Source organism: Staurois parvus, unplaced genomic scaffold, assembly GCF_062004578.1.
Source record: "Staurois parvus isolate SC_StPar_1 unplaced genomic scaffold, SC_StPar_1.0 ptg000019l, whole genome shotgun sequence".
Classification (NCBI taxonomy): Eukaryota; Metazoa; Chordata; class Amphibia; order Anura; family Ranidae; genus Staurois; species Staurois parvus.
Window position 1 is genome coordinate 29,256,854 of NW_028317815.1, and position 23,191 is coordinate 29,280,044.

Consider the following 23,191-nt stretch of genomic DNA (forward strand, 5'->3'; position numbering starts at 1 on the left):
GCTTTAGAACCACTTTAACTTTTTATTTTTTGGACACACCTTTGCCCCATTTTTCTTACAAGAAATATGCTCTTGAATAGGACACTCCTACCCAAGAGTGTCATGTTTTTTTTTTAATTCACAAAACTTTGTATTCATGGTATATAACAAAATGTATATGACATTCGAGTCAAGCTTAAACACTTGCTCAAGGCACATGACTGTATTTCAACGATGTGACTGTAATTTTCAAATTTCATTGAGCTCAAATAAAAAGAACTGTGACTTTTCTTAAAACAAGGATATCCTGATGTGATAGCTTTGTCAATTGATCAACTGGTAAACCGGCATGATTTACTGGATTGTTTATTATGAAAATACAATAAAATGATATTGAACAATGTGAAATTTAAAATAAATAAAATTGCCTGGAGTTCCACTTTAATCTCATATGGTAAGTATGCAAATACATACACATACAATCTCCATGGGCAGTGCCTTCTGTATTGAACTGTATTGTAATTGAAATGTCTCCTTTTATATGTAAAGCGCAGTGCAAACAGTTGGTGCTATATAAATCCTGAAATGAATAATAATAGTACATAATATATGATAGATTGATAGATAGATCGATAGATAGATCGATAGATAGATAGATCGATAGATAGATAGATAGATAGATAGATAGATAGATAGATAGATAGAAAGAAAGATAGATAGATAGAAGATAGATACTGTGTGCAATAAAATATAGTAACAATAATTCTCCTGCAGGGGGAGACGTTGCACTTAAAATTATGTCTGTGTAATGACAAACCTGGACACTATAAATCAGCCTTTTTCAACCTTTTCTGCTCATAATTGCTATATCTAAAAATCATAGCACCCAGTAGTCATTTGACAGGTAGAAATTCAGTAGTTGCTCATTGTTCAAAGGACCCCTAGCAATCTCTGGAGAAACCCTAGAGTTCCACGGAACTCTGGTTGAGAACGTCTTGTCTAAATGTTTATTAGTTTGAAAAGCTCTGCAAAATAATTGACCAAATGTTACAAAAATCATTTGAAAAATAATGAAATGGATGCTAGAGAGCAGGAGAGACTTACCATTCATTCCATCACACTTGGAATTTCCAACGTTAAAGCAAGAGGTCTTCATATTGGATGGGAGGATGTTCCACCACTTGTACTCAAAGCCTAGGACTGGCTCTGTTCCAGCAGCACAGTTCTTACACACTGCAGGTAAAAAAGCCATGGAACATATTCTAACACTTCTCTTACTACAGGAAATGCAAATCAACATACGGCAAAATGAAGATATTAAGTTAGTTTATAAGCACCCAGTAACAGGAAATATGCTATAGACATTCATAAATGTTATTTCTTCATTAAGCCAAAAAAAACTTTAAGAACATTTATTTGGAATAAAGAAGATGGGGGGCACTCCCCTATACCTTCCAGCATTGTAGGTACGGGTAGGATCCTTGTTTGAATGCAATATGCACTTCTCAAAAAAATTAAAGGAACACTTTCAGATCTCAGAGGGAAAAATATCATGCTGGATATCTATACTGATATGGACTGGGTAATGTGTTAGGAATGTAAGGATGCCCCATCGCTTGACAGAAATGAAAATTATCAACTTACAGAGGACTGAATTCAAAGACACCCTGAAAATCAAAGTGAAAAATGGTGCAGCAGGCTAGTCTATTCTGCTGAAATTTAATTGCACCAATTCAAAATGGTACTCAGTAGTTTGTATGGCCCCCACGTGCTTGTATGCATGCCTGACAACGTCAGGGAATGCTCCTAATGAGATGACGGAGGGTGTCCTGGGATATTTCCTCCCATATCTGGACCAGGGCATCACTGAGCTCCTGGACAGTCTGAGGTGCAACCTGGTGGCGTCGGATGGACCGAAATATGATATCCTAGAGGTGTTCTATTGGATTTAGGTGAGGTGAGCATGGGAGCCATTCAATGGTATCAATTCCTTCATCCTCCAGGAACTGCCTGCATACTCTCGCTACATGAGGCCGGGCACTGCCGTGCACCAGGAGGAACCCAGAACCCACTGAACCAGCGTAGAGTCTGACAATAGGTACAAAGACTTCATTCCGATACATAAAGGCAGTCAGGGTGCCATTGTCTAGCCTGTAGAGATCGGCTTGTCGCTCCATGGATATGCCTCCCCAGACCATCACTGACCCACCACCAAAACAGTCATGCTGAACGATGTTACAGGTAGCATAATGTTCTCCATGGCGTCTCCAGACTCTTTCATGTCTGTCACATGTGCTCAGGGTGAACCTGCTTTCATCTGTGAAAAGCACAGGGCGCCAGTGGTGGACCTGCCAATTCTGGTGTTCAATGGCAAATGCCAATCAAGTTCTATGGTGCCGGGCAGTGAGCACAGGGCCCACTAGAGGACGTTGGGCCCTCATGCCACCCTCATGAAGTCTGTTTCTGATTGTTTGGTCAGAGACATTCAGACCAGTGGCTTGCTGGAGGTCATTTTGGAGGGTTTTGGCAGTGCTTATCCTGTTCCTACTTGCACAAAGGAGCAGATACCGGTCCTACTGATGGGTTAGGGACCTTCTACAGCCCTGTCCAGCTCTCCTAGAGTAACTGCCTGTTTCCTGGAATCTCCTCCATGCTCTTGAGACTGTGCTGGGAGACACAGGTGCCATCCTGGAGGAATTGGACTGCCTGTGCAACCTCTGTAGGGTCAAGGTATTGCCAAATGCTACCAGTAGTGACACTGACCCTAGCCAAATGCAAAACTAGTGAAAAACAGTCAGAAAAAATGAGTAGGGGAAAATATGTCAGTGGCCTCCACCTGTAAAATTATTCCTGTTTTGGGAATTATCTCGTTGTTGCCCATCTAGTGCACCTGTTGTTAATTTCATTAACACCAAAGCAGCTGAAACTGATTAACAACGCCCTCTGCTACTTAACTGACCAGATCAATATCCCAGGAGTTTAACTGACTTGATGCTATACTCTGATTAAAAAGTGTTCCTTTAATTTTTTTTGTGCAGTATAGTAGTAACCTCCAGCTGAATGTACATCACTTTAGTTTACCTGTTGAGTGGCATGTGAGCTAAATACTGAGGTTGCTCCCATGTGCAAATTTTTATCAGCTCCCATAGGTAAAAGGCCTGTCCCCACCGGCCACCTCGTTATTAACATATCATTGTGGTGGGTGGCCTTAATGGTCAATAGGAAGGCATAGGTGAAGGAAAATGGGATTTGCTCAGCTATGTAGTTTATTGTGGAATGGGATGCCATTTCTAATAACCATCTTACCTTGTGTTCCATCTGAGTAGGTCCCGAATGGACAAGGGACACAAGCAGATGTTCCATTAGAGTAAAATCCCGGGTTGCATGGTGGACATTTCTCCTTTTGTCCTGATGCTGGAAGCTGGATGGCATCAGGCAGGTCTTCTCTGCATACTTTTGGTTCTATCCATTTATTCATGACTTGTGTCTAAGCAAAAGTGTCAAACAAACAATAGGAAAATCATTCTCACACTATCAATGTTGTCTGGAATGTTTAAATATTTTACATGTTCAAAGCATTACAATATTGTTTTCACTGTCAATATTAACAATGTCATTAACATCATATAAACTAGTTAAAAATACCTTTCAAATGATACAAATATTTTTAAATGTTTCACTTTCAAGTAGCTAAAAATATGTACTGTCAATTTTCTAGCCATAAAATAAACCTAGGTCTTAACATTGTGTTCATTGTGTCATTACATGCCTCAGTTTAGATCCAGGGATGTCATCACTGGGGTTTATTTACTAAAGCTGGTTTACTCAGAACCTCGTGCACTTCAACTAACCAGTTTACAGGTTTTATTGCTAAAGCTTATGCAGGCCATACATTGGTCAAATTCCGAACAAATTTTCTTTAGAAAATCGGAAATTTTGTGCATTTTGTAATCCGATGGTGCCACCAATGATTTTGAAATTTGACCAAATAAGCCTTTAATTTCACCTCATGTTGCTACAGAAAAGAATTTTCGTGGCCAAGAATTCTCTTTTCTTTCCAGGTCACAGCTCATGCTCATTTCTTTCTCGATTACATTTCTCACACGATTCTCCCATCATTGATTAGAAATTTGTTCATTTAAAAATAAAAAATTCCCAGCATGCCGGATCACTCAGATTCGATGGTCGCTCAAAAATTGTCCATTGCTGTGGTCCACTAATGGTGCAAAATTTGAACGAAAATTCTTAGAAAAGATTTTCAAAAGAAAATTCTTTTGGAATTCGACACATGTATGGCTGGCTTTAATTGAAAAAGCTGAGGTTTGAAGCTGATTGCACAGGTGCACAAGATTCTGAGTGAACCAGCTTTAGTAAACAAACCCCAATGGGTCTCTGTGATTCTTTATACAATGCAGGCAGATTATGGCTGGTGGGAGGAGCCTTCCGGGTGCTGTACATAGCTTCCTGAAAACTCACAGCACCCTGCCTCTGTACTCCTTTCAAGATCCCTCAGTCCTGATGCAATCAATGGACAGGCTCTTGGGATGCGTTATGCAAATATCAAAATACCTTGATGAGCGTATGTCAGTCTGGGAGGAGTGGGTGCATGTGGTATGCAGACTGCCTCAGGTGACACCCACATGTGATGCTGAGCCTCCATGATTAAGAGAGCTGAAACCCAGTGAATAAACGGGGCAAGTCAGGGCATGAAAGGCTGGGGAGCAAAGGACTAATTGATGATGGTTGCCCTCCAGCCAGGAAATGAGGTGAGCTTTATCTGATTTGCTGCAACTTCTAATGTGAGAACCTCAATGAAGTCAGAGTAAGCATTTTCAGTAAAACAGAGGAGCCTGCACAACTGTGGAAGACTTAAAGTGGTGCTCCACCCAAAAGGTGAAGTTCTGCTTTAAGGACTGGTCCCCCACTCCCCATTAAGGATTGGCACCTTTGGGGAGTGGGGAGGGGGAGCAGGTACCCAAAATTGACAGGTACCCGCTCCCACTTCCGCTGCGATCACCTAGACCAGGGGTGTCCAAACTTTTTTCAAAGAGGGCCAGATTGGATGAAGTGAACATGGTGGAGGGCCGAACATTTTTCCAAACATTCTTTGAACCATTACAATTAAATGCAAATAAATTATTTTATGCCAAGGTAATTGCAAACGACATACTTTTCATTTCATAACATTAAGATCAACTGACAGCTGAGTTTTCACAATGTATTGAAAATAAATTTTAAAAAAACTTACCTGCACTAATGTGAAGGGTGAAAAAGGTAGCTGGAGCTGAAGTCTCTGCTCAGCAGCCGGGAGGGGAAGAGAAACACACTTCACGCTGGAAGCCCAGCCCTGATGTCACCGCCCTCTGTCGCTCCTAGCGCGGCGCAGTCACGCATGCGCACTGCTCTCAAGCAGAAGACTGTCTGCCACAGAAGGGAGGGCCGTGCGACAGCCGCATTTACACAGACCAGGGAGAACGCGCCGCAGTCAGGCATGCGCACTGCCCTCTGCTCTCAAGCAGAAGACTGTCTGCCATAGAAGGGAGGGCCACATTACACAGAGCAGGGAGGGCTGTTGGAGGGCCGTATTAAACCGACCCCCGGGCCGTAAATCACCCACGGGCCGGACTTTGGACATGCCTGACCTAGACAATCGGAAGCAGAAGTTGGCCTCCCCTCTCCCTCCCCGTAGTCTTCTGGAACACGTGACAAGTCTCAGAAGACTCCGGGACCATTCACAAAGTGCAGTCCTACTTGTACATGTGCAGTGGGCACTCGTCTATGAAACCGCAAGCTGTCACAGCCGGTGCCCACACTGAAGATGCCGACACCAGGAAAACAGGGCAGCCACTGAAACGGGCTGTGGGGAGGACACTGTAGGATCCAGCGACAGGTAAGTGTACATTTTTTAAGTAAGCAGCTGCAGTTTTTTGTGGCTGTTGATTTTTATTTTTTTTATTTTCACTGGAACTCAGCTTTAAGTTAAGACTGGAGTTCAGCTTTAAATATGTTTCTCCATAGTCAGTATTCATTTGGAAAGTCAGCATTTTGTCATACCTTTCCCTCTGTGTCACAGGGTGTGTGGATCTGGAATAAATCTTTGTTTGTGCAAGGAGGACGATCAACACACTTGCTGGATCCTTCATCTGAAAATGAATCATGCACAAAGAGAGCTGTGAATATTACGTTTTATAGATGCTTTCCTGGAGGGAGCTAAATGTAAGGTACTGTAAATATGACAGTTATTGGTGGGACTTTGCAATGTGCATTGAAGGAGAGCTATTGGCAAAACTTTTTTTTTCATTTTGGATAGAGAGAGAAAGAGTTATAACCCCTGTCTTTTTTTGCCACCTGTGTCCCATTGGTATGATTTACCTTCACTTCCTGTCTCACAGCCAAAACAGGAAGTGAGAGTAAATCCCTACAAATTAAGGTAATCCATTGCCCCCACCCCCACCACCTTCCCAGTCACCAGAAGTAGTGTCCCCAATGGATGATTTCTCCTGTATTACTGTTCTGGAGAAAACCAAATATTTGGGATTTTCCTTTACTTTCATTTTTGATAACAGTAAAAGGAGAAATAGAGAGGGTGAATCTCCATAACAGAGTGCCACTTTACGTATCCACTTCTACACTGTCACTGTACTTACCCACTTCTCCATTCATCATCACTTTTCTTACCCACTTCTCCACTGACCATGACTGCACTGATGCATTGCTCACCAACCACTTCTGCACAAAACCACTTGAATACCATGTCACCAATGCACTTGTTTATTGACTGCCACTAGGCCCGCATACTTCTCTGGTGACCATGCATTTCAACACTGATCACCACTTTATCTATTTCTCCACTAACCATCACTGTACCTACCCATTTCTCCACTGATCATCACTGCACCTACCCTACTTCTCTCTGGCTGTCACTTTACCCACCCACTTCTCCACTGACCATCACTGTATACCTACCCACTTCTCCATGGATCATCACTGGACCTACCCTACTTCTCTCTGGCTGTCACTTTACCTACCCACTTCTCCACTGACCATCACTGTATACCTACCCACTTCTCCATGGATCATCACTGGACCTACCCTACTTCTCTCTGGCTGTCACTTTACCCACCCACTTCTCCACTGACCATCACTGTATACCTACCCACTTCTCCATGGATCATCACTGGACCTACCCTACTTCTCTCTGGCTGTCACTTTACCTACCCACTTCTCCACTGACCATCACTGTATACCTACCCACTTCTTCATTGACCATCACTGTACCTAGTCACTTCTCCACTGACCATCACTGTACCTACCCATTTCTCCACTGACCATCACTGTATACCTACCCACTTCTCCACTGACCATCACTGTACCTACCCATTTCTCCCCTGACTATCACTGTATACCTACCCACCTCACTGACCACCACTGTACCTACCCACTTCTTCACTGACCATTACTGTATACCTACCCACTTCTCCACTGACCATCACTGCACCTATCCTACTCTCCACTGGCTGTCACTTTACCTACCCACTTCTCCACTGACCATCACTGCATACCTACCCACTTCTACACTGACCATCACTGTACCTATCCACTTCTCCACTGAATATCACTGCACCTACCCTACTCTCCACTGGCTGTCACTTTACCTACCCACCTCTCCACTGGCTGTCACTTTACCTACCCACCTCTCCACTGGCTGTTACTTTACCTACCCACCTCTCCACTGGCCATCACTGTATACCCACCCACTTCTGCACTGATAATCACTGCACGTACCCTACGCTCCACTGGCTGTCAGTTGACCTACCCACTTCTCCACTGACCATCACTATACACCTACCCACGTCTCCACTGCCTGTCACTGAGCCAACCTACATCCCCAATGACCATCACTATACCTTCCCATGTATCTACTTTACGTTACTGTGCCTACCAACATTAACACTGACCATCACTTTACATACCCACTAGACTTCACTGTCTGCCACTGTAGAACACATACCACAAACTCCCCCGCTCTAAACACTGTGCTATACATTACATTCCCCACACTGCCAGGAAGCATCAGGGCTGCTCTGTGCAAAACCATTGCACAGAGCAGGTAAGTATGACATGTTTTTATTTAAAAAAAATGAGCTTTAGAAATAAATCACCTTAATCACTCGCTGACCGTACTGCAGAAGTAAAAGTACAATTTGGGCTGGCTGCGTAGAATCATATATATATATATATATATATATATATATATATACAGTATATATTACATATATATATATATATTACATATATATACTGTATATACAGTATATATTACATATATATATATGTACACTTCTCAAAAAAATTAAACACTTTTTAATTAGAGTATAGCAGTGATGGCGAACCCGTGGCACGCGTGCCACAGCCGGCACGCCGAGCCTTATCTGTGGGCACCGTATTTTTCGCTCCATAAGACGCACTTTTTTCCCCCAAAAAAAGGGGGGAAAATGTCAGTGCGTCTTATGGAGCGAATATAGAGCGGCCGGTCCGGTATTTCCACCGCCGCCATGTCAGAATACCGGGCCGGCCGCTCAGCTCTGCAGTGGGACCGTACCTGTCCCTCTATCCAGCGGCGCGCTGTCTTCCCGGCTTCTGTAGTGTGCGTGACAGCCGGGTCCCAAGTGCGCATGCGCAAGAAGCAGTGCTCTTTGTGAATGGTAAGGCGGTACCTGGGACACATGACAGATCCCAGAAGCCGCCGGACCAATCACAAAGCGCAGCGCTTCTCGCGCATGCGCACTGGGCATCCGGCTGTCCGACGAGCGCCCACACTACAGAAGCTGGGAAGACAGCGCGCGGCTGGATAAAGGAACAGGTAAGATAAAAAAAAACTCTGCGGAAGTAAGAGCGGGTACCTGTCAAATTCAGGTACCCGCTCCCCCTCCCTCCCCAAAGGTCAGCAGTCATCTGTACTGTCCGCAGTCTCTGGTCATCTCCTGTACTGTGTCTGCAGTCTCTGGTCATCTCCTGTACTGTGTCCGCAGCCTCTGGTCATCTCCTGTACTGTGTCCGCAGTCTCTGGTCATCCCTGTACTGTGTCCGCAGTCTCTGGTCATCTCCTGTACTGTGTCTGCAGTCTCTGGTCATCCCTGTACTGTGTCTGCAGTCTCTGGTCATCCCTGTACTGTGTCTGCAGTCTCTGGTCATCCCCTGTACTATGTCTGCAGTCTCTGGTCATCCCTGTACTGTGTCTGCAGTCTCTGGTCATCCCTGTACCGTGTCCGCAGTCTCTGGTCATCTCCTGTACCGTGTCCGCAGTCTCTGGTCATCTCCTGTACTGTGTCCGCAGTCTCTGGTCATCCCTGTACTGTGTCCGCAGTCTCTGGTCATCCCTGTACTGTGTCCGCAGTCTCTGGTCATCCCTGTACTGTGTCTGCAGTCTCTGGTCATCCCTGTACTGTGTCTGCAGTCTCTGGTCATCCCTGTACTGTGTCTGCAGTCTCTGGTCATCCCTGTACTGTGTCCGCAGTCTCTGGTCATCCCTGTACTGTCCGCAGTCTCTGGTCATCCCTGTACTGTTAATTAGTTTGCACTACTGTACGAGTTGTTTTTTCTAAACCAAAAGCTCGATATTCAGGTTTCATTGCAGTGTTGGCACTTTGAAAGAAATAAGTTGGTTTTGGGTTGCAGTTTGGGCACTCGGGCTCAAAAAGGTTCGCCATCACTGGAGTATAGCATCAAGTCATTCCTGTTTTGTGGCTCATTTCATTGTTGCCCATCTAGTGCACCTGTTGTTAATTTCATTAACACCAAAGCAGCCGGGACTGATTAACAACCTCCTCTGCTTCTTAACTGACCAGATCAATATCCCAGGAGTTTAACTTACTTGATGCTATACTTTGATGAAAAAGGTGTTCCTTTAATTTTTTTTGAGTAGTGTATGTAGAAAAATAAATTTTTGCCTTTTTTTTATTGGATATATTTTATAACAGAAAGTAAAAAATATTATATTTTTTACATTTTCAGTCTTTTTTTTGTTTTATATAATAAAAATAAAAACCCAGTAGTCATCATATTCCACCAAAAGGAGGATCTGCCAAGAGGAGTGGGTCAGAATCCCTGCTGAGATGTGTGCAAACCTTGTGGCCAACTACAGGAAATGTCTGACCTCTGTGATTGCCAACAAGGGATTTGCCACCAAGTAATGTCATTTTTTGTGAAGGGGATCAAATACTTATTTCCCTCATGAACATGCAAATCAGTGCATGCTTTGTTAGACATGCATTTCTTTTGAATTTTTTGTTTCTATTCTTTCTCTCAGTATTACAATACACCTACCATTCGATTGTTAGACTGATCATCTCTTTATGAGGGGGCAAACATTCAAAATCAGCAGGAGATCAAATACTTATTTCCTTCACTGTATGTTTTGATTAACAATAATACAAACAGAAATAATAGGGTGGTAATGAGATTATAACCTCATTTTATATGGTCATTTGACCCACGAAAACCATGATTCTCTTGCTACTGAAATGGCAAACAGTCAAATTATCAGCATGGTTACTATAGCTTTACAAGAAACATGACCCCTCAAGGCAATTCTGAAAACAGAGAACTAATATATTCCTAAATACTATACACCATTGACTGTTAATTGTATGCATTTTCATTTTAATGCCTACAGTATGACACTAATAATTTACCTGAATATTGGGTTTCTTGTTTGCATGGAGTGCATTCCTTAACTCCTCTGTCAGAAAACGTGTTCCTGGGACACAACTTGCAGGAGGAGGATCCCGTTTTATCACTGTATGTGCCAGGTTTACAAGGAAAACATTCTGATGTGTAGGCAACACCTGTAAAGATTGTCACAGCTGGATTTAGCAACACGAAAGGTGCAGTAATCTAGTGATTTAGTAAACCAGTGATCAGTTGCACATATTATAGTTGATATCATGAAGGCATAGGGTTACAAATTTCATGATGTATAACAGGTAGCTGTGCATAAAGAAGACTTCTGCAGCAAGGAAGTTTGGTTCACCTCCACCTTGGTGTAGGCACCTTCTCCCAACGTGCCTTACTGAAAGGTTTCCATCCACAATAAATGGACTGCACATGAACGTCTAGGTACAGAGAGTGCTCATTAAAGTGAACATTTCAACAACAGTGGCATGGTCAAAAGTACATTGCTGAGTTTTGCAAGAACTGTTTCATCATGAAGCCTTAGAATTGTGCAGTTCTTGTAAAACATGCCAAGATGCTTCTGTTGTAAGAAGTTTTAATAGAATGATGATTCTCCATACCTGGAAGTTCATGTGCCATTTATTTATTGTAGGTAGAGACATTTCAGGTTGCTGTGCATAGATAAATTGCATAAACACATGAGCATGAGAAGAAATTTCATTCTCACATTGTGAGAAATTAAAATAAAACATTTTACAATGCAGTATGTTGTATCCTGAAACTTTGTATTGTCAGGCTTAAAGTGTATTTTCACTTTTGCAGGCAAATGGGGTTTATACCTACTTTAGATTTGTTACTTGTTCCCTTTCAATTAGCATAAAAAATTAGTTAGAATTGCTGCCTACCTTATTATATGCTCCTTTCTGAAAATACCAATACTGAAAAATCCTGCTTAACTTCCCTATCTCTGTACTGTTTATGAGGCTCAGTAGACCAGCACCATACAAGGCAATAAAAATCTAGAAGGAAAAATCTTTTCTTGTTACATGTATACTATACTCCGGGCCAGTATTTACCTATAAAAACTTTGTGATTTTTTTCCCCTTTTTCTTTTTTAATGTACCCTTACCCTTCTGCGATATCCTCCTTCCCTCCCCCTCCCTCTATAGGGTTGCCTCTCCTGACTGCTGGCTCAATGCAACTAATATAATGAGGAGTACTGGACCCCAAGCAAAACCATGGACCAGAAGGCTTATAGGAATTCAGTTAGATATGTCCTTTTAATTTTTTCCCTTTGTCTTTTTCCCTTCTACAGATTAAACTAGTTATACTCTCACTAGTTTCCTTCTCTTCCATCTTCCCTACTCCTTTCTCTCCTCCGCCTATCCCTTTTGTTTCTTTCATTCACACAATACTCAACGCCAGCCATTCTCAATCAGGGTGGCCAGGCATCCTGGGGTGCCTTAAGGTTTCTTCAGGGGTTCCTTGGCAAAGTGTCTAAAAATTGCCCAAAGCTTGTATACAAGCCAGTGGGTGGAACAAGCTTGTCTTTTAGTTACACAAAGTCACAGGTTTTCATTGTTCTCCATTACGACCTTCTAGCCGCCGGCATCCTGACAACCAATGACATCATCAGTTGATAAGCAGGATGTCAGTTGCCTGCACAGCATCCTAGTTTGACCCTCCTCTGCCCCTCTCCATCAGTGCTGGGGTCACATTAGCTCAGCGATGGAGAAAAACTGAGGGAGAAGAGAAACACTGGAATACTACTCAGTACCAGTGTGCAAAAGTGTATTTGCTTTGGAAGAATAAATCACCTCTAATGTTGGGTGTCCTACATGTGTGGATGTTGCTGCATTATATAAAACTATTAGAGGAGTTTTTCACATTTTAGAATGGGGTCCCCTTTTAAAATTATTGACAGTCTAGAGGCACCCCATTTTGGGGTGCCTCAAGGCTGTCCATAATTTTAAAGGGTGCCTTGACTGAAAAAAAGGTTGAGAGACACTGCTCTATGCCAGGGGTGGGCAACTGTGGCCCTCCAGCTGTTGGTGAACAAGTCCCATCATGCCTCTGCCTTTGGGAGTCATGCTTGTAACTGTCAGTTTTGCAATGCCTCATGGGACTTGTAGTTCTACAACAGCTGGAGGGCCACAGTTGCCCACCCCTGCTCTACGCAATTACTGCATGGACTATTACATATTAGATATCCACAATCCCCCCCCCCTTTTTTTTCTTTTTCTTTTTTTTGGGGGAAGGGGGGTGGCTTTTTACCACCAGTAAAACTATACTTGAGGATATTGTCGCTCATGCCTAAATGAATGATAGTTCATTTGTGTAAGTTTTATGTTCAACTGATTATCTTCTCACAGTCCAAACATGACTGATCTGTTCAGGAGTTATGGTTTACATAATTAAGCCTGCCTGTACTTTGCTGGCAGATCTCATTATCAGCTCTAGATTTAAACACCATTTGTCTTAACCAAGGGTTAAAGATCTTTAAGCTTGGCACCCCAGTGTATTGTATTGTAATAAAACTCAGTGTGTCCTTCTTTGACAGTGGGGACAGAGTTTCCTCTCATTGCAAATTGTTCAGAGCAGCTTGCCATCTACCCAGAGCCTGTCTGCAGGCAAATAAAGTGTAGGTAATACTTTTTAAATTTGTTTGTGAATACAAACACATAGTGGGAATTTTTTTCAAATTTGACTGCAAAAGTGTATTTTGACTGTACCAAGAAAGCCAAAAATTCCAAGAATTTGGACATATAATTGGTAATAAGGTGTTTTTAAATCTGCTGTTACCTTCTATTGTAATGTTCTTTATCAACACAGGCTTCACCACTTTTGACCCCAAAAGGATGCCTGTAGTTCTCCAATACAGAATGTTAGTTCCAGACTTTAGAGGCAGCTGAAAGAAAAAAATGTGATCAACAAAGTTACTTATTTCCTTTTTTTGGTTAAGGGCAGCTAAGAATGATGGATATGGAGAAATTTGGCTCTTCTCTGGATTCATCACACAGTTTTGCACTTGTTAAAATTAATATATAGTCACAAAAAGCTCTAGCTGGTTTGTGTGACCCTTATGTTTTATGTCTGCCATATTCCATGTCATTAAGAATAAAGCGAGGGGGATATTCTATGCAAAAAGGTGTTTCCCAGTAGATGCATCTCTTGCAAATACTACATTGTTAATGACCATCCTAGTTCACATTCAAAATACTATTTTTTACTAAGAAATCTGATAAAAGTAGATCAAATATAAATATGGTATTGGTGGTATTGGTAGTTCACACAAAAATAGGTCAAGACAGGTTTATAATTGTTTTTAACAATCTTAGGCACTATGATCTATGAGTTCTAAATCATACAATTAAGAAGCAGCATTTTGTTTGTCATCTTCTAAGTTATATTCTTTATTAATTTTTTGCAGGTCCTAAAGTGGAATTCCAGTCAAAAAGCGAAGTTCTGCTTCTCTGTCTCCTCCCCCCTCCGCTGCCACATTTGACAGCTTTTGGGGGGGAGCAGGTACCTGGTTTTGACAGTGAACTGACCTGGAAGTTCGACCTCACCCCTCCTCCTTTTGGGACTCTTCGCAGGTCTCAGAAGACTGCGGCCCTTTCACAAAATGCAGCGCACTTTGAGCAAGTGCAGTAGGAAACTGGTTGTGAAGATGCAAGGCTTCTCTGCCGAACTGCCAAAGTCAAGATGGTGGCGTCAGCACCCGATAGCCGATTTAAGAGGACACCACTGGATGCCTGGATGGGTAATTGCCCTGATATTAAAAGTCAGCAGCTACAGTATTGGTAGCTGCTGGCTTTAATTAATTTTATTTTTTTTTTTGGGGGGGGGGGCGGAACTCTTCTTTAATAATGACAAGTGTGCTAAGAAACAAAATTTGGGATGGAAAACATTTTTGCAGGAGACAAGGGAAGTTATTTAAGATATGCTGGTTACACTGGGAAAGGATATCCATTATTTATTTAAAGTAAACCTGTTGTAACAAAAATATAGAGGGTCCACATCTGATCTCATGAAAATGCTAGTTGCCTAGTTGTCATATTGACCTTCTTACTTTAATATTTTTAACACTTACCATACATTTTCTTGTACAATGTTCGTTTAGATTTACCAAAACCATAAATTATGAGGTCCAATCTAAACACTTTCAATTTGTGTGCAATCAGGCAGGCCCTTGTACTACATAGTTGAAGGTAAATCTAAAGGAATTGAATAAGAAACTTGTATAATGTATGACCAGCCTAAGGGCTCGTTCACACTTGACTTTATTTCTAACTCTTGCCAAATGCCCCTATAGCGTTTGACAGGCATTGGGGAGGCGTTTGGGAAGCATTTTTAACGCTCCTCAAACGCTCCCAAAATGCTCCCCAAACGCACTATGTGCGATTTTGAGGCAGTTGATAGGCATTTGCCAAGCATTAAAACTGCACACAAATGCCTATAATGAAGTTTGAGCCAGAGGTTTGAGGAGCGGCACCATAGACTTGAATGGGAGGCTTCAACTCCTCCTGACTGGACAAGAGGCATCAGTTTTGCCGTGACGCTGACACTTCACTGAAAAGCATTGTGTGCTGACATGTGCAGAATGTTCATGGGTGTTTGAGAAGCGTTAAAAACACTTCCCAAATGCCTCTCTGATGCCTGCTGACAGCTAGTGTGAACTGAGCCTTAGTCATTGGCCAAAAAGAGTCAGGAGATCAAACTTCACTGGTGCAGCAGTTGTTCAATAAGGTGTGAAGAAAATTACACTGGTGTATTAATATATTAATTTCAGCTGTGTCTTAGCCACAGATCTACATATATAGTAAATGTAGTAAAGAACATTTCACACAAAGTATGAGGCATATTAACTAATTGAATAATGTTAAGAAAAAAAAACATACCGAATGATGCATCCATTCACCGCTATCAGACAACTTCACCCACTTGTCAGAGGAAGAACTTGTTTCCTGGCACTGGTCATTCTGAATCTGTGAGACATAACAACCATAAGTCAATAGAAGATTGAAGTAGAATCAAGGTACATTAAAACAGTTAAGATATCCACAGACATTATACGCTCATCACATATCCTCTCAGTGTATATGAGCAGGATTGGGTAACCATCAGTGGTGGTTGTGGAACACTTAGACTGCAGCAGACATCACTTGATAGTCAATATTACAAGAAAAGACTGTTAATTGATTTTGGTATTTCCAGCCAGCGGCTAATTTTTTTCTCTCAAGATAACACTAATACTAAGAGAGGTATGTTAAATGTATATATGCTTGTGATGTATATATACACATTTCATTACACTTACTGGGAAATTTAAAAAAAAAAGATTATTTTGAGAGATAAATTCTGCAGGGAAGTCTGACTTAAAATTGCCGGTATGGCCAGCTTTGATGAACTTAGCTAAACCATTGTCATTTGATCCACTGAATCGTGGGGAAGCGATCATGCTCTCTAATGTACTGTTCTGGCAAACTTTAAATTTATCATTTTAAACCTACTGCTCCCTCTCAAAATAAGATTTCAATATAGTGTTTCTTGCATTAGTTTATACATTCTTTTTCTAATTGCCTTAATTACTCATGTACTTTGGTGCAATATGTAGTAATAGACAACAGGGGAGATCGTATATAAAGGTAATCAGGAATATAAATCATCTAAAACAAATTATTGAAAACAATTCTTACAAAGAATTCAAAAAAGATATTGTTGTCCAGATACTGATAGTCAAATGACACCGATCCAGCTTTCTTCAGATGCACAGCATAGATGAGGGAAACAGTACAGTCATCCCGATTAGATTCTATGTAATTTCCTTTAGGAATCCATGATGAGCTGAGAAGACATGACAGTAAAATTATATTGTATATTATTTATAATTTTCCATACTGTCAATTTGGTTTTAAGAGGCAGTGGTAAAAATCAAAATAGCAATTCAGTACTTAATCACACATATTGCTGTTGCGTTATGAGCAGGGGCGGACTGACCATTTGGAAACTCGCGCACTGCCCGTGGGCCTAGGTTAGTAGGGGGCCCCATGAGATGCTCCTGGTACCTTTTTCATAGGCTTTTTTCAGTTTGGGCAAGGACACAGGGGCCCCATGATCCCCTATTGCCCGTGGGCCCCATGAGTTGTCAGTCCGCCCCTGGTTATGAGCAACATAAACTTAAAGTACTATATCTATCTCCAAAATAAGTAAGATTCCACAAACCATCTACAGATGCTTCCAGGAAGAACTACATAGACAGTTAGTACTTCAAGTCAAGCAATCATAAACTGTTCTTTGCAGACAATCTCTGGAATTGCAGACATATCAGGTTGCATCAGGTTTACTTGCCTGTTTGTACTTATGAAGAGGAAAAGAGGAGCACTGCATGCAATGGCCTGTGACAGAATACAAGCAGTCCCCGAGTTATGAACATTCGATTTACAAACAAATTGTACTTATGAATGGAGGGAGAAACAGGAAGTGAAAGGAAATCTGCCTCTAGGAAGGTAAATTCTCTCCTGTAAGAGTCATCATGCAAAAAAGGTGTCTCCACTGAAGGTTTATCACCAATCCTTGTTTCCACAACAACTCACAATTTTCAAAATCCAATTGTCATAGGGACAGAAAATGAGTTCTGAACAGGGATACAAACAGCAAAACAAACATTACAGGGGTTTTAACCCTTCCCTGTGCTATCCAAAAAAAGGTAAAAATATTTTTTGGGCTGGAATTACCTTTAAAAAATATATATGTTACAACTTACATACAGAATCAACTTAAGAACAAACCTACAGAACCTATCTGGTTTTGTAACTCGGCGACTGCCTAAATTCATCACATTCAATCAATTCTTTTCCTGCCATTAGATATTGGATCGGGTCCCTAGTGTCTTAAAGCACCTCTAAGCTACATGTAGACATAAGATAATTACTGATCAATAAGGATCAGATTCTCAAACCACTGTGGACATATTGCAGCATTTACAAATTGAGATCTTTTGACTGCCATCTCATGTCTATAGCTAGATTTAAATTACTGCTGTCTGCATTCAGGACCTGGGAGACCCATATGCAATCATCAGGTTTTAGCTTAGCAGCAAATAACTGGATATACTGGATATAACTGAAATACAAGGTTAATGACTGCTTTATTTACTGAGCAATAAGGAGGAGAGTGAGTCACCAAAAAACAAACAGCTGACTTTCTATTGCAAATTGATCACCTAAAAATGAATAGAAATGAACAAGCATTGCAGTGTGAATGCTTAATGACAATGCCATGTGCTTCCACTTTAGTAGCTAAGGACAGCAAAATGTGATAAAACTACACAGAATAACTTTTTTTTTATAAGATCAATACATACTTATCACAGCTATCAGGTCTGTTTCCAGAGAAGTCGGTAGTTGTCTCCATAAATGTTGCCACATTGGAAAATCCTGAGGGCATCTCATCCCATTCATCAAATTTGATCCCAGTTCCAAGGGAATATGTTCCTGCAGCACATTCAGAGCATGACTGGGTCTTAATATCCAAAAATTGTCCCGAATCACAAGAAAAAGCTGTAATGCACAAATAAGATCTGATAAATGCAAGGTACAAGTGGTCATGGACTGATAATCAACAACCGAGAAACATTTGAATGTTTCCTAAAGAGATGGTTCATAATCATAACCATAACCCAGAAGCTTGGACCAAGTTCTCCAGCAGGAATCTGATTCCCTAAAAGGAGGACCATCATACCAGGATGTAACAGTGCTGAATAAGTAGGATAACCCGATAAGTGTATAAAATTAGTAATTGATCTTCTGTATTAGAATGCAGTACATTGCAAAATGTTAATTTTGAATAAAGTGCAAAAAAACAATTTCTGATCTATTTATTATTGCAAGTCTGCAGTGGAAGCAATATTCATTCAATGTAAAGTCCTCAATTGGTAGAGGGTACAGGGTGCAGCAGATTATTGTATACTATGTGGCATTCACTGGTGTTTGCCTTCTTCAACTCCCAGAGAATCATATTATGAAAGCTGTGGCCCCATATAAAAAATTCGCCCATTGGGAGTCTCAACCCTGGTGAGTTACAGTAATTCATAAAATACAATATTTTATAAAACCAGATTATGAATACTATTGTCGCTATAACAGATAAGATCATGCCAGGTCATTGATTGTTTACGCAAGCTCAGTGGGGGAGATTTACTAAAACTGGTGCACACAGAATGTGGTGCAGATGTGCATAGTGACCAATCAGCTTCTAAGTTTGGATTGTTCAAATAAGCTTTGCCAATAAATCCTAGAAGCTAATTGGTTACTGTGCACAGCTGCACCGGATTCAGTGAGCACCAGTTATAGTAAATCTCCCCCATAGTATCCTTACTGAATTCACTTAGCATCTGTAATGCACATGGACAGGTTACAGCATATACAGTATGCTGGTTGTTTAACAATAAAGTGTGGTTTGCTATGGAATCTCTAACATCCAAAGGTAAGCCAGCTAAAACCTGACATAACTAAAATTAAAATGTGTTCTTTTCAAATGTTAGTATTGTTAAATGCATCTACCATGGACAAATTAAACTGAATCAAGTGCACAAAACTATCATTGAAGGAGACTATAAGAAACAAATATTTAAAACATCTTGTGAATCGTGCATGGAGTGTTATTGTACTATCTTGGGTATGAAATGAGCAACACCTTAGTGCTTGAAATAGAGATTCTCATGATAAAAATCTGCATGTGTGCTATCTATTATCTATGACAGCATAGCATACTGGGTTGCTTATCTTGGCACATGCTAACAAGCTGGTCACATCAGCTTTATTACTTTTTTATTAATATTTAAAGCTGACCTTAATCCATCAGATGAACTCTCAGCAGCTCCCTCCATCTTTTGAAATCAGCAATAGTTGAATTTAAAAAGGAAAAAAAAATATTTTCATCATTTCCTACTTCCTTGCCTATATGGGGATGATGTAGGCTTTCCCCTGACCTCCTGGGATGTCTACGTCACACATTCCAGGAGGCAATGTTTTAAAGAATGGAACATGCAAGCCACTAGATTATGTGCATGTGCCATGGTGTCTATTATTTTGGACCTAACCAGGACCTGTGGCTTGTCTGCACACGCAAGGAATCCCTTTTCCACTCCTCCATGTACACAAATATACCGCAGGTCTCAGCCAGGTGCAAAATAATTGGAGACCCTGTCAACACAGTCTTAACTGAGAGGAGTTCCAATATGGTGGCATGGGAGCAAAACAGCTCAAGGTAACCTTCGGCTGCAAGGTGGACAAAAAACAAAATGGTTGCATACTGTGGATAGAGCCCCCTCTATGAAACAAGTGTTTTTAATCCGACAGCAAACAAGGCTTGTATCAGAAATTGTGGTTTAAATATATTATTTATTCATGGTAAAAAATTGCACAGTGCTCAATAACCACAATATATACATAGACATACAAACAAAATTAAAAAACAATGTGAAAATAAGGACGTCATGTATGCTGTATGTATATATCCCCTGCAAAGTGCAAATCACAGAAATATGTGTATGTAACTAATAATAGTAATTGGAAACAGCACTGCAGGACCTATATACACACATGCCCCAGGGCCCGTAAACAATCAATGGTTCTAATACTGATGGTACTCCTGGAGGGAAATTGATCCCTAGGTGGTAGTGTAACACTGGGACTATTAGAAACAGACCCAAAGCCACCAACAGCGACCCCAGAGATGGAATGTGGTGGGATCAGAATTGCTTATAAATTGATTTTGGACGTGTAGTGCATATAAAATGCAGTTGGTTTTCCCAGTTCAACTGGGTCACAAAGTAAAGTCACTGCTGGACAAAATGAGTATGATCACCTTGATGACACCAACTTGGCTAATTTAGAGCAATTCAAAAGACTATGGGATAGCGGATTGCCCATATAGTGTAGCAAGGTAGACAACGCTGGACTCCAATGCTGGAGTAAGTATGCTTTTTTTTTATTCTCATACAGTGACCGGTACTAGATGAATGGAATTTCATTTTGGGTGTTGACGGCGAAATTTCTTTTAAAGTAATATGTTGACGAACATTCCTTACTGCACATTTTTGGAACAAAATGCGCAAATGCAGCATTATTTAGATGTTTTACATAAATGGCAAACTAGACCTACAATCTATGTATTGAACATCAGTGTATGATTTGCTAAAGGTGTTTACAGATCACAATTGCTATGTGCACAGACATTCACACGCACATGCAAGCCTGCGATGCACATGTACCATAGCGATTTATTCCTACCCTTGTTCATTTGCTTCAATAAGTCAGACCCAATACGTTATTAAGATAAAGCATTGGAAACATGATCAGAACAAACATAGTTTGGCGAATACCACAAAATTTTGCACTTTCAAAATAACTTTGACAGCTTCTTTATGTTTATGTTTAGCTACCAACCAGTTTTCGATTTCTGTTAAATGATACCTGCAATCATACTGGTACTAGTTTTTATACATAAGAATGTCTTCGTTTTTGCCAAGCTTTCAACAAAAATGAACAAGGGAGGGACAATGCAAAGTCCTCTAAGGTAATCAGTTTCTAGATGTTATCTTTACATGGCATTCCTTTAGACCAGTATTTCAAGTCCTTCCTGTAGGGCTAGAAGTAGTATGTCTGTCCTGAAGAACTTTTACACATATTCAACTTCTTGAATATGACTTAGGGCAAGTTCTTTGTTTGCCATTTGACTGCTCAACAAATTTACTTCACATTGCAAAACCTGAAGCTGCGTCATTGAGGTCACTATAATATGTAGATTGAACTGTCACTCCCACTCCTGAAAGAGTGCCTACAGTGTACAAAGCAATTATTTCTGGTGGCGAACCCACTTTTAAATGACATAGTCAAGTAAAAAAAAATATTAGTAGAATTCCGTATATAGACTCTTTCCCTTTGGGTAAATTTGGGAGACAGCAGTGTCAATGGCTTCATGAGTGCAAATATTCAGTTGTGGATGTGGTAAGGACCATGGACTGGATTGGCTGACTGGCCTATAGAGACTAATTTGTGTCTACAAAAGTCAATTAAGAAGTGCCAGTAACAAATTTCATTTACTTCTGCTACATCAAAAACATCATATTATTTCTACCAAACATTCACAGCTGCTCTTCTGGCTCTGGCATCACGACCTAGAGAGTTACTGACCTGTCACGTTTCCAACCTGCATGCATGTTTCACTACTTTTCACTGCATGGTTTACCTGACAAATTTTGTTTTTATTTTTCTGCTAATCAATGGCCCCCAAGAATATTATAAGTCAGGGGTGTCCAACCTGCAGCCCAAGATGGCTATGAATGCAGTCTAACACAAAATCGTAAACTTACTTACAAATGCTGATTTTTTTTTGGGCGGGGGGGTTTGAAAAATGTGTTTACGCTTATCAAACACATGCAGCCAAAGAAAACATTTCCAATGTGTCTCTTTACTGGACTTTTATGAATGTTATCTTCCCAAAGAAAAATACTCCAGTTTTCACATAAAGCCTTAGGCTCCATGCACACGGGGCATTTTAATAATGCTGGTAATGTTAGCTGTGTAAAGTCACGTTAAAAACATGAGTTTTTCAGCATTTTTGCATTAGCGTTTAACCGTGTTTTTTAGCAATTTGTAGCGGGTTTTTTTATTAAAACATTTTTTTTTGCTCTAAAAAAGTCCAAGAATGCCGGTTTTACTGCGCTTTTCAGCATTGGAGCATTTTTACAGCTAAAAAACTCCTCTAGAAACCCACTAGTTCTGGGGGGGGGTTTTCCAGACAACAAATGCTGATTACAGTCTATGTGTGCATGGACACATAGGATAACATGCTGGGGGGTTTACTGGCTGTAGGAAAAAAAACGTCAAAATCCAAAAACAGCATCTGTAAAAATGTCCAGTGTGCATGAGGACTTATTCATGGCATCAGGTTTTGGCAGCACCAATATTTGTAAGCAACTATTTTCAAGGAAGAAGGGAAAAAGTAGAACCAAAATATCTGATGATTTCATTGATGATTGCTGCTACATCCATCCAACAAGATATTGATGCATTACAGTGCCTTAAAGTATTCGTACCCCTTGAAATTTTCCACAATTTGTCATGTTACAACCAAAAACTTAAATTTATTTTATTGGGATTTTATGTGATTGACCAACACAAAGTGGCACATAATTGTGAAGTGGAAGGAAAATGATGAATGGTTTTCAAACTTTTTTTACAAATAAATATCTGAAAAGTGTGGCGTGCATTTGTATTTGGCCCCCTTTACTCTAATACCCCTAACTGAAATCTAGTGAAACCAATTGCCTTCAGAAGTCACCTAATTAGTAAATAGAGTCCACCTGTGTATAATTTAATCTCAGTATAAATACAGCTGTTCTGTGAAGCCCTCAGAGGTTTGTTAGAGAACATTAATGAACAAACAGCATCATGAAGGACAAGGAACACATCAGACAGGTCAGGGAAAAAGTTGTGGAGAAAATAAAGCAGGGTTAGGTTATAAAAATAGC

At 40.7% G+C, this 23,191-nt stretch overlaps 1 protein-coding gene across 1 annotated transcript in view; it reads right to left on the minus strand.

Annotated features, from left to right (window-relative positions):
- Nucleotides 1–23,191, minus strand: part of ELAPOR2 (endosome-lysosome associated apoptosis and autophagy regulator family member 2) — a 137,600-nt gene that overhangs the window by 40,563 nt on the left and 73,846 nt on the right. Inside the window, exons 3-10 of the mRNA XM_089685986.1 lie at nt 18,020–18,215; nt 16,353–16,500; nt 15,555–15,641; nt 13,456–13,561; nt 10,674–10,826; nt 6,034–6,122; nt 3,286–3,466; nt 1,084–1,212 (exon numbers count right to left, since the gene is read on the minus strand). Of these exons, the coding sequence (XP_089542112.1) occupies nt 1,084–1,212; nt 3,286–3,466; nt 6,034–6,122; nt 10,674–10,826; nt 13,456–13,561; nt 15,555–15,641; nt 16,353–16,500; nt 18,020–18,215 (1,089 nt within the window). The remainder of the gene's footprint in view (nt 1–1,083; nt 1,213–3,285; nt 3,467–6,033; nt 6,123–10,673; nt 10,827–13,455; nt 13,562–15,554; nt 15,642–16,352; nt 16,501–18,019; nt 18,216–23,191) is intronic.